At 42.8% G+C, this 17,012-nt stretch overlaps 1 protein-coding gene across 1 annotated transcript in view; it reads right to left on the bottom strand.

Moving 5' to 3' along the window:
• The window catches only part of adgrv1 (adhesion G protein-coupled receptor V1), a 444,323-nt gene that overhangs the window by 49,701 nt on the left and 377,610 nt on the right, over positions 1 to 17,012 (bottom strand). Inside the window, exon 92 of the mRNA XM_034170036.1 lies at positions 16,387 to 16,508. Coding sequence (XP_034025927.1) covers positions 16,387 to 16,508 — 122 coding nt within the window. The remainder of the gene's footprint in view (positions 1 to 16,386; positions 16,509 to 17,012) is intronic.

The following is a 17,012-nucleotide window of genomic DNA, read 5'->3' as shown; positions in this document are numbered from 1 at the left end:
TGATATCGGTGGATCGATCATTTCTTAACGATACCCGAAAAGAACTGGTTCTCGATACCCAACCCTAATCAAGATAAGACCCTTAATCTTTACAGCCATCACTACACTGCTCACTACAACTCATTAATGAGGTGACCAGGTAAGAGGTCATTTGAATTCCCTCACCGGAGCGTGGCAGATGTTTGCCCTGATGCCAGGCTTGCATACCTGACATGCTTATACAAGGGCTGTCAATAAAGTAACGGTCCTTTTTATTTTTTTCAAAACTATATGGATTTCATTCATATGTTTTTACGTCAGACATGCTTGAACCCTCGTGCGCATGCGTGAGTTTTTCCACGCCTGTCGGTGACGTCATTCACCTGTGAGCACTCCTTGTGGGAGGAGTCGTCCAGCCCCTCCTCGGAATTCCTTTGTCTGAGAAGTTGCTGAGAGACTGGCGCGTTGTTTGATCAAAATTTTTTCTAAACCTGTGAGACACATCGAAGTGGACACGGTTCGAAAAATTAAGCTGGTTTTCAGTGAAAATTTTAACGGCTGATGAGAGATTTTGAGGTGATTCTGTCGCTTTAAGGACTTCCCACGGTGCGAGACGTCGCACAGCGCTCTCAGGCGGCGTCATCAGCCTGTTCAAGCTGAAAACCTCCACATTTCAGGCTCTATTGATCCAGGACGTCGTGAGAGAACAGAGAAGTTTCAGAAGAAGTCGGTTTCAGCATTTTATCCGGATATTCCACTGTTAAGGGAGATTTTTTTAATGAAAGACGTGCGGACGGGTCCGCGCGTCGGCTGCGAGCCACATGAAAAACACCTCTGTTGAAAGCCTTAAGGACAAGTTGGAACATGTCCTGCTGTTAAACAATTTCTCATTATTCACTCCACTGAAAGCCATCAAAAACCGCCTGGATTGTTGTGTGGGCCGCTGAAGAGGAGGTACTGCTGGCCCACTACCACCAGAGGCGCCCTGCTTGGAGTGCGGGCTCCAAGCACGAGAGGGCGCCAGACCCAGAGGAGGTGACAGCTGTCACTCATTCCTCCAGCTGTCACTCATCTACACCACCATAAAGCCGGACTGCAACTCCACCTCCCCGCCGAGAAATCGACTACCAGTACTAAGGTAATTTCTCTGCTGACTGACACATTGTGTAACCAACTGAACTTCTGTTGCAGCCGTTTTCCTGAAGTGTTTCCTTGTCTGGAGGATTGGCGTTTTGGTGTGACAGTGACGGCTTCACCTCGCACCCCGTCCCAGACAAGTGGTTGATCAGGAGCTGCACGAGTGGTGTGATTTGGAGGTGGAGGTGCTCCCTCCTAACGGTGTCTGGACTGTTAATTACTGAGTGTGCGGACTCACACTCACACATTATCTTTCTGTTTTCTGCCAGCAGTACCAGGGTCGACAGCCGAAGACAGAGGCCACTGGGGATCGGGATTGGCGGCTCCGGTGTTCTTCAGGCCGTTGGTGGTGGAGGCCGTGTGGGACGCGGCTTCTCTCTCGTCGGGCGTCTTCTATCTTCGAGCCTGCCCACACGTCACCTGGTGTTTATTGACTGTGAACATTAAGACACGTTTCGTTGTGTAATATCACAACAAATTGTACTTTTGGCTTACTCATTGTCCGTTCATTTGCGCCCCACATTGCCATTATGGGGTATTGCGTGCAGAATTATGAGGGGGGAAAAAAAAGAATTTCATCCAATTTGGAATAAGGCTGTAACATAAAAAAATGTGGAAAAAGTGCTGCGCTGTGAATACTTTCTGGATGCACCGTATTTTTCTTCACTTTCTGTAAAGTAATAACATATTTGTTCAATTTTCTTCATGTTTTGATTTGGAATATAATGTGTAGCATTCCCAATGCATTTGCGTGTATGAAAACACAATCTATTATAAGGCTTTTTAAACACACTACTATTATTTTGAACACAACTGGATGTGAGGGTGGTGAAGGACATGTACAAGGACAGAGTGACAGTGGTTAGGTGAGCAGTAGGAATGACAGATGCATTCAAGGTGGAGGTGGGATTACACCAAGGATCAGCTCTGAGTCCATTCCTGTTTGCAATAGCGATGGACAGGTCGATGGATGAGATCAGACAGGAGTTGTCTTGGACTATAATGTTTGCAGATGACACTGCAATCTGTGGTGAGAGTACAGAGCAGGTTTAGAATTTCCTGGAAAGGTGGAGATACCCTCTGAATAGAAGCAGGATGAAAGTCAGTTGGAACAAGACTGAGTACATGTGCATGAATGAAAGAGAGCCCAGTGGAATGTGGTTACAAGAAGTAGGGGTGGTGAAGGGAGATGAGTTTTAATACTTCAGGTCAACTGGCCAAAGTAATGGACAGTGTGGTAGAAAGCTCAAGACGAGAGTGCAGGCAGTGTGGAGTGGGTAGAAAAAGGTGGCAAGAGTAACTTGTGACAGAAGGATATCTGCAAGAGTGAAGCGGAAAGTTTAGCAGACTGGAGTAAGTGCAGCTATGCTGTATGGGTTAGAGACTGTAGCACTAACAAAACAACAGGAGGCAGAGCTGGAGGTGGGAGAGTTGAAGACGCTGTGTGATTTTGTTTTGGGAGCAATGAAGATTAAGAATGAACATATCACAGGGACAGCACATGTAGGAAGGTTTGGAGAAAAGTCAGAGAAGAGAGACTGAGATGGTTTGGACATGTGCAGAGGAGGGACCCAGGATATATAAGGAGAAGGACGCTGAGGATGAAGCCACCAGACATAAGGTGAAGATGAAGGCTAAAGAAAAGGTTTGTGGATGTACGAATGGAGGACATACAGGTGGATGGTGTAACAGAGGAAGATGCAGAGGACTGGGTGAGATGGAAATGGTTGATCTGCTGTTGCAATCTCTAACGCAAGCAGCCGGAAGAAGTGGTGATTATGAAAGAGTAATCGGATATCTGATAACCAGAGGACAATAAAGGAACAAACACGCTCCTTATGAAGCAATCATCGGAACTCCATGAACCCGGTTATTGGCAAAGAACGGAAAAATTACACACTGATGACGTTTGCATTCTCCAAATGCAGGAATTGACAGAAAGCCTAAACAGAGCATTTACGAGGTCTATTAGAAAAGTATCCGACCTTATTTTTTTTCAAAAACCATATGGATTTGAATCACGTGTGTTACATCAGACATGCTTGAACCCTCGTGGGCATGCGAGAGTTTTTTCACGCCTGACGGTTACGTTTATTTGCCTGTGGGCAGTCTTTGAGTGAGGAGTCGCCCACCCTCTCGTCGATTTTTTTCATTGTTTAGGAATGGCTCAGAGACTGCTGCTTTGTTTGATCAAAATTTTTTCAAAACTGTAAGGCACAACTGAGTGGACACCATTCGATAAATTCAGCTGGTTTTCGGTAAAAATTTTAACGGCTGATGAGAGATTTTGGTCTGTAACTGTCGCTTTAAGGACAGCCCACGGTGCCTGACGGCGATCTGCGCTTCGAGGCGGCAGCTTCTCGCCGTTTCAAGTTGAAAACTTCCACATTTCAGGCTCTGTTAACCCAGTAAGTCGTCAGAGAACAGAGAACTTTCAGAAGAAGTCGGCATGAGGAGTTTATTCGGACATTCCATTGTTAACGGGCATTTTGTAATGAAAGAACGTGCGGGCAGAGTCACATGTCGGGCCGGTCCTGACCACGGGGGGTCGCGACAGGAAAACACCTCCGTTGGAAACCTTAACGGGCAAGTTGGAACATGCCCAAGCTGTTAAACAATTTCTCAGTTACTCACTTGTTGAAAGCCATCAAAAGCCGCCTGAATTTTACAAATGGTTTTCAACACGGAGGTGTTTTTCCTGTCGCGGCGCACACAGATTCGCCGAGTCGTCACGGAAACGACTCGGCGAATTTGCGCACACGTCTTTCATTAAAAACTGTCCTTAAACAGTGGAATGTCCGCATAAAGTCCTCATGCCGGCCTCTTCTGAATCTTCTCTGTTCTCTCACGACGTCCTGGGTGAATTAAGCCTTAAATTAGGATGTTTTCAGGTCGAAACAGGCCGACGACGGTGCCTGGAAGCGCTGCAGGACGTCCCGGCCCTGGGAATCCTTACACCGACAGAAACACCCCATAATCTCTCATCAGCCGTTAAACTTTTCACCGAAAACCAGCTTAATTTCTCGAATAGTATCCACTCGGATATTCCTCACAGATCCAGAAAGAATTTTGATAAAGCAACGCGCGCCGTCTGGAGCAGCGTGTGAAACAAAGGAATTCAGCTGAGAGGGCGGGACCACATCTCACTCAAGGCCTGCCCACAGGGAAATGACGTCACCGACGCGTGAAAAAACTCACGCATGCGCACGAGGGTTCAAGCATGATTGGTGTAATCGCATGTCAATTAAATCCATATAGTTTTTTTTTTTTATAAAACTGCCGGTTAGTTTTATAAGATACCTCATATACGAGGTCTGTGAGAAAAGTATCGTACCTTTTTTTTTTCAAAAACTATATGGATTTGATGCATATGTTTTTACGTCAGCCAAGCTTGAACCTTTGTGCGCATGCGTGAGTTTTTCCATGCCTGTCGGTTGAGTCATTGCCTGTGAGCACGCCTCCCGTCGTCGTTTCATTGCGAGGAAATGGTGGAATGATTTGGGGGTTTTTCCATCAGAATTTTTCAGAAATTGTTTAGAGACAGGCAGCTGGAAACCCTTCGAAAAATTTATTCGGCTTTCGGTGAAAATTTTACGGGCTTCACACAGAATAAGGACTGTTACTACAGCTTTAAGGACACCCACAATGGCGCACGGGCGCGCCAGCGCTCCGAGCCGCCATCGAGAGGGCAGAAAACACCACATCATTTCTAAACGGATGGCTGTGTGGAGCCGGGACCGTCGTGTGCATTCCTCTGGTTATCACAAGAGCTGGTACATCAGCCATTTTCCGGCAGATTTCACTTTTAACAAGAGTTTTGTCATGGAAAGCCGCGCAGAGGCTTCGCGCGTCACGGACCGATTCGCTGATCGAGCGAGGACAAAGGAACACCTCCGTTTCGGAGTGCCAGGGGACACGTTGGGACATGTCCAGCTCTCCACAATTTCTCTTATACTCACTGGGCTGGTAAGCATTGAAAGCGGAGATAGGCATGTCCCAACGTGTCCCCTGGCACTCCGAAACAATGTTTTTATATTCTGAAAAAATCAAATTAAGATATTTTTTAGGATACTTTCCCAGCATAAATGGATTAGTACCACTGTGGACAGGCAAGAACATAAACATATCAGGTCCAAATACATTTTGTAAAAGTATATTTCAGGTCTGCAGTATTTTAATCCTGCAAAATTTACATTGTGCAGGATTAAAATTTGTCTTATCGTTATAATCTCAACAAAACATCCAATGCAACAGTAAAAATATGCTAATGTACTGTTAGATAATATCTGTGTTAATTCCTTATTTTATTATTTTACATTAGTGTATCAATTATTTGCTTTTGTTATCTGTTTAAAAGTGCCTGGAACCTGGTTGAAGGTTTCAACAGAAGAGTTAAGGCCCGTTTACACATAGACGGTTTTGTCGGCGGGTAGTACCTAGACCTAGTTTGCGGTAGTTCCGGCTGTCTTCGCAGGTGGAAAGGGGTGGAGCATTTCGCCGGCGTTTTTGACCGCCGTACTAGCCGCAAATACGCGGATAAACGCTGCTAAGCCGCCGAATAAAGCGGCGTTTTGACACGTAGCATCCCGCACACGTCAGGCAACGGGGGTTAATACCCAGTTCTATCCTTTACAACTGCAGGTTAAGACGCACGTGAGAACGGCGGTGTTCTGCTGCCGCTGATAATGCCCTGTGTACCGCTGGTTTTATCCAGGCAAATCCTGCGTTACTCCAGGAACTTTGCAATAGGCACCGCCCCCAGAGTATAATAGGCTGAAGTAGCAGGAATACATGCCTCTGTCACTGCAGGGGGACGGAGATCATCCTCAGCCCTTTCTTCTCCTTCCTTTTCCTCTCCTCAACGTGTTGCTCCGTCTCCACTAAGGCCTCAACTCTGCTTCTGAACCAGACCTCTTGGTAAGTCCTTGCCGCTGCCAATTTTCTTTTTAGAGGCTACTGGAGCTTCCTCTGCAAAAATATCTGGAGCTGGCGCGAGTGAGAGGCCTGCATGCAGCGCGGCGAGCGTTTTTTATACTGACCACCGCCTATCGGCCGTTTGGAACGCCATTAACGGGAGGTGGCATTTAGAACGGTGTACTCTCCGCTAGCGCCGCCGTTTTTGTCTGCCTCTGTCGCCAGTTTTAAAACGCCCTTGAGGATGCCGATGTGGGCTCATTGCCGCTTTACACGCCATTGATTAGGGATACAAACGCCGGCCGCCAATTACAGCGGTGTAAACTGCGGCACTACAGGAAGGGCAGGATGAAACAGCGATTAAAAAGTATCAAACGCCGTTGTTTGTGTTGTCTCCGTCGTCACGCGAATTCTCCGGGAGCGCTCCCGGAATTATTCGACATGTTGAATAATTTTTTCGACGATTCCCGGTAAAGCCGGAACTAAGCCACACCCCCTAGTGCCGGCGTTAACAACGGCGTTTGATCCTTAAGACGGCCAAAAACTCTTCCGGGACGCTTCCGGGAGCTCTTACCGTCTATGTGTAAACGGGGCTTAAAGTTTTCACTTCCATTATGCATGCGCAAGTTTCAGATACAGGAACGGCTTCCCTTGTCTGTGGGATCCAGTAAGATTAGGTTTGTGAGACTAAAACCCACCTACTGTACTACCTACATTGCCATTATCGACCATGTTCGGTGGTCTCTCAGAAGCTGTGACTCTGGGGACCAGACCTGTTTTTCAATGTGACTTTCAATAAATTCAAACTGAGGAATATATCGATTTTTTCTTTTTAAGGGGACAGTATTACAATAAGAACTGGGTAGGTTTTAACAGTACTCAGTAAAGCATCTGATATATTGATTATAGATAGTGGTCCCTTCGATACGTATTGAGAACTTCGGCTATGACACCTCCCCCTCCCCCGTCCTGGGATTTCAAGAGCTATGTTTTATGTCACTTCATAATCAATATTTTCTGTTTATTCCAAAATCTCTCATCTCATCTTCAAACCACTTTTCCGGGTTTGGGTCGTGGGGGCAACAGCTCCAGCAGGGTGACCCCAGACTTTCCATGCCACCATTGACCACCTCTGACTGGGGGATCCCGAGGGTTTCCCAGGCCAGTGTGGAGATATAATCTCTCCACCTAGTCCTGGGTCTTCCCCGGAGTCTCCTCCCAGATGGATGTTTATCCAAATAAAGTCAGTAAAATCATGTCTCCCACACCTCCTTTACATGGTGTCCTTTGTGCCTGGAGCTCAGTATAACAGTGTTGTGGGTGATTAGCACGGATCATTAGTAGGCTGCACAGCCGGATATACCAGCTTTACGACCACCACACGGCTGTTACATAAGTGTCCATGATCACAGGAGAGGGCATGCATCTAGGAATGGAAAGAACAGACCAAAGGAAAGCAGGAAGGACAGAAGGCCGACAGAAAAAAAGGACCAGTGGATGTGGACACAGAAGTCTGTAGCATGAATAGGCATGCTCTAAATTGTGAGCAAATTTTTGGTTCAGGAATTAAGTCTAGTACAAAGCTTGAGCAGATTATCTTAACAGGCTGAGCTAATGCCAACCTAGAATCCATATCCTTCAATTGTAATTCAAAGAGGTCCAGTTACAGAGAATTTTTCTGGCACGTCATAATGCCTCACATGGATTATGATTCAGTCCCATATATTTTGGAGTAGCCTATGTAGGTTTGCATTTAAAAAAAAGAAACAAAGAGCTTTCAACAAAGGCATTCTAAAATAAAGTCCTTAATTTGAGAAAAAAAAAAAAAATGTGTAAAAGGGTAGTTTGAGTTATCTGGTCAGTGAAAGATTCTGGCAAATCGATCAGTTTGAGCTCATGTACTTTCTGTGGCCTCAGTTCAGATTTGCTCAACATATATAGTTCTTTGTTGCGTAGTGATGCTTCACATTAACGCTTTTAATTATAGCCATGGTGTCAGAGTATACAAGGCAAAATGGCTCTGAACTCTCTGTGGTGAGTCTGTCCTTTCTGGATTAAATGCAGTTTAGTTTTCTTTATTTGTGTGTGTGTGTGTGTGTGTGTGTGTGTGTGTGGTGTGTGTGTGTGTGTGTGTGTGTGTGTGTGTGTGTGTGTGTGTGTGTGTGTGTGTGTGTGTGTGTGTGTGTAACTTGCAGCAGTGTGAAGCAGCTGAGAGGAGCTGCAAAGCTCAACCTCTCTACACAACAGCAGTGTCACCGGTGGTTACATATAAATGTAAAATGTGTTTTGTAAAATATGCTCTTTTTTTGTATTAAAAAAAAAATTTGCTAAGCAAAAAGTTGATTTGACAATGTCTGATATAACCGGGGTCAAAATAAATAGAACACTGCCATCTTACTGGTGCCCAGACACTTAGTACTTAGGGCGAATACTGCCATGAACACTACTGGCCAGTAGAAGGCAAAAGAGACCCTGAAAACTTGCAATTTCATACAGATCATTATTTATTCCAAATAAATATCCGTTCGTGTCTGCCACGTTTAAGATGCGTGAAATTTAATAAACGCAAACCGAATTTCAGACATCTTATAGATATTACTCTGGAACAAAGAGGACAGTCAGTGTTTGACCAAAGCAAGACGTTAAAGAACACAAAGTGTTGCAGCTCACAATGATTCCAATTGAAAATAATGAGAAGCAACCTGAGCTTCTTCTGGCATTTTTACATAAAACAAACACAATAACAATGTCTATAAACCCAGAGAATATAGTCATGAGCGTTTTAGGCACAATATACACAAGAGCGTCATGCTGTTGTCCGTGTGGAGCCTGATCAGAGCGTCTCAAATGCATTTCTTCTGTCGTGATTGTACTGAGGTTACCCATAATGCACTTTGTGGAGACAACAATGTCCAATAGTGTATTGTCTGCAGAGGATAGAGCATTTCTCCTGGAATCAGCTCTCCTCTGTTTACAGAGTATAGAGCTGTGCATCTACTACAAAACATTTAACAGGTAGGTGCTCAAATCTTTGATTTCGGACTTCATAAATGTTTGTAACTGTTAAGCTTTGTCTACCACGCCTGCAAAAATAGGTTAGGGGTCTAAAATTTATCGGACCAAAATTTATCGGAAATAATTACTCCGCTAATGGTTTTCAAAGTTATCCAAAAAGCTAATTCAATAATGAAAACATTAGCTTTGATAATTATCGGTTAGCGGATTAACGGAACTGTGCCCACCACTGACCATCATAAAATTAGTTCATGATAGCATTACAAAAATCTGTTTTCATCATGGCATCACAAAATGCCATGTGATTGGTTCATGTGTTTACTGTGTATCTACACTGAATATTGTAAAGACAAAGAGAAAAGCTATGGAGTTAAAATAAGAGGACTGTAATGTAAGACAAGTTGTGCATCTTAAAATAGAAATGGTTCATTAAAACCTAATGACAGCTCTATGTCGACGACACACCAAAACTCTTGGGACAGACTGAGTGTCAGAGAATGTCTCAGGAAACTGTCTGTAAAAGTGATGATTTAATCCTTGTATTTAGAATAGATTGTGTGCTGCAGCCTTTGTAAATACAGAAATGAAGCTGACCATACAAAACATGAAATATCTTAGGTTCATACTGTCTGCAATGGAATAGAAGTCAAAGTGAATATAAGGGTCACTGAACTTTTTTTAAATTTGTATTTAACATTATCCTAATTTCTGACCAAAACAGACTGATCCACCGCTCTCCTCCATTGTTTATCAGAGATAACAATCCCACACTGAACGGAATATCAGAATCTACTGTGTCCATCATTACTTGAAATCTTTATGTTGCATTTGCAGTGACAAAAAAAAAAAAAAAAGCAACAATACTTAAAAATTCTGACAACAGCACTACAGAAGAACACATGCCTACACTGAACTACTCCAGGTGAAGGCACGGCTTGTTCTATGAACACACATATGAATCTACTGTGCTCTTGAAAATTCCAAATATAGATGGATGACACGGACTGAGGTACAGATGTAACTGTGTTCACTCAGCGGTATATCATGTTTAGTGGCCATCCAAAAAGTATCAGTACTAGCACTGATCAGAGTATTACTGCTGTGCCTTTCAAATGTAAGGGAGTGTTGACAACTTTTCCTGAGCCATTACTGGAAATAGCGGGAAAACTATAATAACCATACCTGTGCATACGTCCTTCAGTCCAAACATGGAACAGAGTACAGAACTATGTGTCTGTGCGTGCATGTGGACATGCATTAGCCAGAGTCTGCTTTTCCATCATGACACACAGGGATCAATGTGGTCTATTTATAGCCAAGAACAAACGCAAGACAAGTAAGTGAAGGTAGGATTGAACCGTCATGGAGCATACTGTTCCTTGACAGCTGTTACCATCCTGTTATGATACAGCTGCACATGTGTAACCAGCAGAAGGGCAGCCAAAGATAATGAAAGTCCTGATTTGATTACTATCATGTAATTAAGCATGATGTGATACAGATGTGACTCTGGACTAATAGCATGCAACAAATGAGGAAGGCAGGAAAAGGGACACACAACGCAAGAAAATAGAAAAGAAGGCTCGAAGAATAACTGCTGGTTAATGAAGAGAGGAAATAAACAGTGTGGAAAAACTACAGTATGTAGTAGTGCAGTATATGAAATCTTGTATGTTCATGTTAATTTTACCATGGTCAGTATGTGCTGGAGTCCAAAGGTTGGTTTCTACAAATGCCAGGAAAGGATGACCTTTGCTCTGCAGAATAAACACAGTCATGCACAGCTGTAACATCTGCAGCTGTTTCTTGGTGTTTGGGAATCATTTGTGGGATGGTGTGTTGTGCAACAGTGCCACAGGTGAAAACGTGGAAAAATCTCATCATGGAAAATTCACAGCATGAAAGAAAAAACACCAACCACACTACCATACTTTGACCAACAGATAATTAACAGGTTTTTTGTTGTTAATTTTCCTGCATATTGGTGCAAAACATCAGATGTGAACTTGAAAGAAAACAAGTGTTTTATCATGGACTTCATGCATGATAAGCAATGCCTTTGACCCACAATGTGCAGGAACTGTACCACCCGTGTGTTGACCAAAACAATTGTGCTTTTTCCACCTGTCCCTCTGTACATGAACAATTCCGTTAAGTAATCTCAGGATCCACTTAACATACAGTCTTTATTTTGCTGTCAAATGATTCCCAAGATTCAATTTATATGCAGTAGGCTCCAGTAGAACACTGACAGAAACTTACGTGTCAACATGATATTGATTAAAACAACTAAATTTACTCACTACTTATATGTCAATTAAACCTGCGGTTTAATAGTGCAGGTTTTGGAATTAAATTTCTGATTTCAGAAATTTCAAAGTGCGCTGCATAGTTGAATGATCCACAGAGACACTATCTGCAGCAACATCATGTTGTAGGTCTTTGGAGCAGGTCTGTGGATTGACTATGACTGTTCTCACCATCCTTCGCTTTGACTTATCTGAGATTTTTCTTGGCCTGCCACTTCGGGCCTTAACTAGTACTGTGCCTGTGGTCTTCCATTTCCTCACTATGTTCCTCACAGTGGAAACTGACAGCTGAAATCTCTGAGATAGCTTTTTGTATCCTTCCCCTAAACCACAATGTTGAACAATCTTTGTTTTCAGGTCATTTGAGAGGTGTTTAGAGGCTCCCATGTTGTCACTCATTAGAAGAGATGCAAAGAGGGGAAAAATTTGCAAATGGCCACCTTAAATACCCTTTCTCATGATTGGATTCACCTGTGTGAGGAGGTCAAAAGTCAGTGAGCTTACCAAACAAATTTTGTGTTCCAATAATTAGTGCTAAATGTATGCAAATCAATAAAATGACAAGGGTGTCCAAATTTATGCACCTGCTTAATTTTGTTTAAATAATTATTGCACACTTTCTGTAAATACTCAAAACTTCATTTCACTGCTCAAATATCAGTGTGTTTGTCTGGTATATGATATATTTAAATGAAATTTCTGATCCAGACAACCAATGATTTATAAAGGAAAATCATGAAAATTATCAGGGGTGCCCAAACATTTGCATACAACTGTATATATATACTGGAAAAATCCTGCATGATGTCACCTTTGGGGTTTCTATAAAGACAAGGAAGAGCTGATATGAAGCCCAGAATGTGTGTGGGTGATACCTGGGTAATATAAATGAAGCCTAAACATGCCCCCTATCATTACCAACAAGCTATAAGGTTTTCTTCTTCCGGGTGAGCCATGGAAGCTTATTGCTTGGGAAAACAGTGACACGCAGCGCCAGAGCATGTCGTTCTCAGACTTGTCTTGACTTTGACATCATTGATTGGGTAAATCAGGTGCACAGTGTTTTTGATTTTTTTTTTTTCATCCAAAGCAGTTGCCGTTTCTAAACCCAGCACTCATGTTGTTTAAATAGCAAATGTGCACCCGTGTAGAGCAGGTCTGCCCCTTTGTAAATGGATACCAATACTGGCTGGGTAAGTAACCTGCAACAGACAGGCAACCCATTCAGGGTGAGTTGTGGACTCTCATCTGAAATCTGGGGATAGGTGTAGCCACCTGTGTGCCTGTGGGAATTATTATTCTTTTCTGTGCACATGGGTGTATTCCTCTTGAAATGAGGTGCAGTGTTGGTGTCATACACCAACATAAACACAGTTGAAACTCTAGTTTCGAAAGTCAGTTTTTCTACTGTCTATATATAACAATATTCAGGTACAGCTTACATGGGTGAGTTCATGTTGCCTATACAGGACACACAGATTTGCATTCATGCTCACATGTTTCCTCTTCAGTAATAGGTTGCTGTTAGTCCACTGACCCCCCAGAAATCTCTTTTTGTCTCCACTTCCTCAATATCACAGCGCTATGCACCTGGTGTATTCAGTTTAAAGGGAACAACAGGCTCTAGTTTGAATGTTTATATTGGGTTCTGACAACATCCTACCATCTCAAATGGAAAATGAGCCCCTTCGGCTTCTCCCTGGGTTTCACTCAGGATTTCCAAATCAGATCCTAGGTGGTTCTGCATGTGGATTTGTCACAGGTTTTATGCTGGATGGTCTACCTGATGCAACCCCACATTACATGGAGAATGGGGCATGGGTGGCCTTGAACTGCAAACCTTCCACACTGGAATCAAGTTCACTAAACAGCTTATGTAGCCACCAGGCCTGCCCACACATTCCAAATATACATGGTAAATGAAACCCCTCTGCAAACAGCACCTGACTTTAAACCAATATATCTGGATGCTCATGAGACACCGCCCTGAAACCACCAAGACTGCAGAAACCAGCTGTATGATGTCACAAAGCCTGACACACTCTGTTGGAAGTGACAAACAAGTGCTATATGTGACATCAACTGTTGGTCATCTTCATTAGTCACTGGATAAACACATGGTTTACTTTAGTGCACGAATGTTGTCTTTGGCATGTGGCTGCTACATAGCACTTTTGAGTTACCACACACTCTCAGTGCACGCTTTACTGACAGATGTCTCTTTGTCAAGCTTGACAGACAAGAAGTGAAATAACAGAACCTATAACAAAGAGCCTCTATCTGACGAGTATTTTTAAGTAGTTTTGTGGCAGATCAGGATGTGTAATCAAGGATCATCAAGACTGACACACATATTTCTGACTCTAAGAGAAGAAAACAAAGAGACAACAGACAATTTGACAGTGAGATCTGACCGTGACGGCTCTCCGTCTCTGTCCCTCCCTCCCCTCCCGAGGCACTCACACTGCTCTGAAAACACTTCATGGCACGACTTCAAAGTGGCCTTTATTACTGCCTCATACTCTGAGTCAGTACAACATAATCAGGTGCATGCACACACACACACACACACACACACACACACACACACACACACACACACACACACACACACACACACACACACACACACACACACACACACACACACACATGCCAGCACAACGCCAACCATCAATATTTTATTTGCAGTAACGGTCGGAGCCCTCCCAGCATTACATGCTATGAAATGCAAATACACTGTACACCCAGTACAGACTAAAATGAAAATATTGTAGCAATATAATTCCAGTTTCCTTTTTTTCCAACAGCACCACCCACCAGCCTAAATTTTCTTTGCTGTGCACAAGTTTTTCCAAGCATTTTTACTGTATAGCAAAGATAAGGTGCAATAATTTGAGGATTTGGCCATTGGGTGGTGAACTCTTACAAAACATGCAAAAACAACACTTTCCCACTTAAAAATAACACTGGTCAACTATTTTTTTTTCTTGCATGGACTCTGGGAACTGATTTCGGGTAATTTTGGGGTGCTGAATACGATTTTGTTTTGCAATCTGCATGTTCCTTATTGATGGATTACACAAAAGTTGCTCATTCACTCACAAGTTTGACGCCACTAATCATGCACAAAAACAGCTTCAAAAGCATAGTTTTTAAAACAGGTTTGCAAAATGTGAACAAGAGCCGTAATATCATTTATGGCGCCGAAGAGGTGTGCGAGACTGCAGCTTTTGCTTCAGTGCTTGAAAGGGCTGGCATTGAGGCAATATGGCTAAGCCTGAAACAAATTTGTCGAGGGGTTTGGGGGCCGCCTAGGTCTCCAATGGGGTCCAGGGGTACAGCTCCAGGATGGGGGCTGCGATTATAGGCCTTTTCAAACCTGTTTTGAAAGTTCTCAGGAACACCCAATGTTAAAGATTTTAAACAATCATTACCATCTTTGAGGTCAAGTGATTTGTGTTTTACAATGCAGTTTTCTAAAGCAAAAATAAAATAACCACAAACAAAAATTGGGCATAGGTTCCCCTAACATCTGCAGGTTTTGACTACATACTACCATCACTGAACACTGTTGCTGCTGGGCTCATATTTTCGGGGCAATTATTTTATAGTTTATTCAACAGACCAGTCCAAGCAAACATCAGTGTGGAAAGAAAAGCACGGCAGAAAATGAAAAGGGTTGGGTTCGCATCTACTCCGAGTTTCAAATATGTGAAAAATAATTACTATTTCAATAAATGAATGGTTATTAACTTACAACATGAGCTAAGCATTTTGTTTTCAGAATGCCAAAATTCGTAAGCAATTTGAATTTTGAAATTTATCAAACACTTGTCATAGATGCTTAATCCTTTCACTAAGACCTCTTCAAACTACATAGATAAAAAACATAAAATACTACTTATGGCAATCAGCTGCTAAATAATCTCTTTCTTCAACTTGATCGCTTTGTCTAACAGGCGCCTGCAAAATGCTAAGAAAAGAGTTTCGTTCTGATACAGATCGAGTCACATTAAAACACGTTCAATGATTGGTTGTCACATCGAGCTAGACCAATGAAAAATCGTGTTATTAAACAAAGAACAGGGTATATTTCACAGCTCTTATTAAACAAAGAACCGGTATATTTTCCGGCGTTAAACGTCATTCGCGGACCATACCCTCAAACTCTGTCATAATTGTGTTATAAACCAGTCACCATTTGTTTTATTATACATCTGTGTAATTTATAAAATTATCTTCACAGACAATTCGTTCGCGCTCGCATGCATGTGAGCAAAAAACAAAAAAATACCGGCTGCTGCTGCACTTCCTCGCTTTCTCCCCCTCAAACTGTCATAATTGTGTTATAAACCAGTCAGCATTTGTTTTTTTATCCATCTGTGTAATTAATAAAATGATTTTCACGGACGATTCGTTTGCACGCGCACGCACGTGAACAACAACAAAAAAAACACCGGCTGCTGCTGCACTTCCTTGCTTTCTCCCCTCAAACTCTGTCATAATTGTGTTATAAACCAGTCACCATTTGTTTTATTATATATCTGTGTAATTAATAAAATTATCTTCACGGATGATTCGTTCGCGCGCGCACGCGAACAAAAAAAAACAAAAAACACTGCACTTCCTTGCTTTCTCCCCCTCAAACTCTGTCATAATTGTGTTAAATAAAAGGCAAAAGGGACATAAGTCCTGCTCACAGGCTGCTTGCCAGTGACAGGACATGTCCACGTCAAGTATAAACTCCAGACAGACATCTCCACATCACTACATATCCACAACACGTCCTTCCATAGGGATTACATGGCAACCTGTTGCCTCCGCTGCATATATCCGGATCCAAAAGCCGGAAATCCGGCTCAGGCCGGAAAAATACCAGGCCTGAAATATGTTTTGAATATGTGATTGGCAAAAACTAACACCAGATATGGATTCAGTGCCCCAAATTACCCCAAATCCATTGAAAAACTCCATGCAAGAAAAGTGTTGACCAGTGTAAGCTAAATAACGGAGAATCTGACATACTCACCAGCAGGCAGTTAAAAATGACATAGAGGACGAGCATCCACAGAGATCGGTAGCCCATATGGAGACCGGCCCACAACCAGACCACAGAGACCAGCAGGAACAGGAAGAGAACCAACGGCACCTCTGGATCACAAAACAACATGGTGAAGCACAATACATGACAGTACATAAACACATGACAAACTGTCTAGTCTGCATACTAGGGGTACAACAATCAACTGAAACAAACCAAAAATCTATTTTAAAGTAATAGGACTACACTGACACACTGACCCCTGAATTGATCTAAATGTACATGAGCCGGTCACTGGCTTGATTTTAATGTTATAATGAACTGATCTTGCGTTGCTCTTTTCAAGCTCTCGCAAAAGTTCAAACATTGGTGTGAGGCTCACAGGAATATTAAATAAAATGAATATCTCTGATAGTGGTAGGTGGTCTAACAGATAACTTTATGTTCACTCCAGAATGGAAAAGTTATGCTTACAACAGCTGGCTTCTTCTTCTGGGCTACTACTGTGCTGCTGCCCCCAATGGTGAACAAAGGGTGAGCAGTGGCAGTGTCAATGTTCTGCAGCACAGTAGCAAAAACCTGAAGCTGGTCCCTGGTTTTTCATGAAATATGTA

Source organism: Thalassophryne amazonica, chromosome 5 (genome assembly GCF_902500255.1).
Source record: "Thalassophryne amazonica chromosome 5, fThaAma1.1, whole genome shotgun sequence".
In the NCBI taxonomy this organism is placed as follows: domain Eukaryota; kingdom Metazoa; phylum Chordata; class Actinopteri; order Batrachoidiformes; family Batrachoididae; genus Thalassophryne; species Thalassophryne amazonica.
Note: the sequence above shows the minus strand (reverse complement) of the source record. Positions and strands in the feature narration are given on the sequence as shown.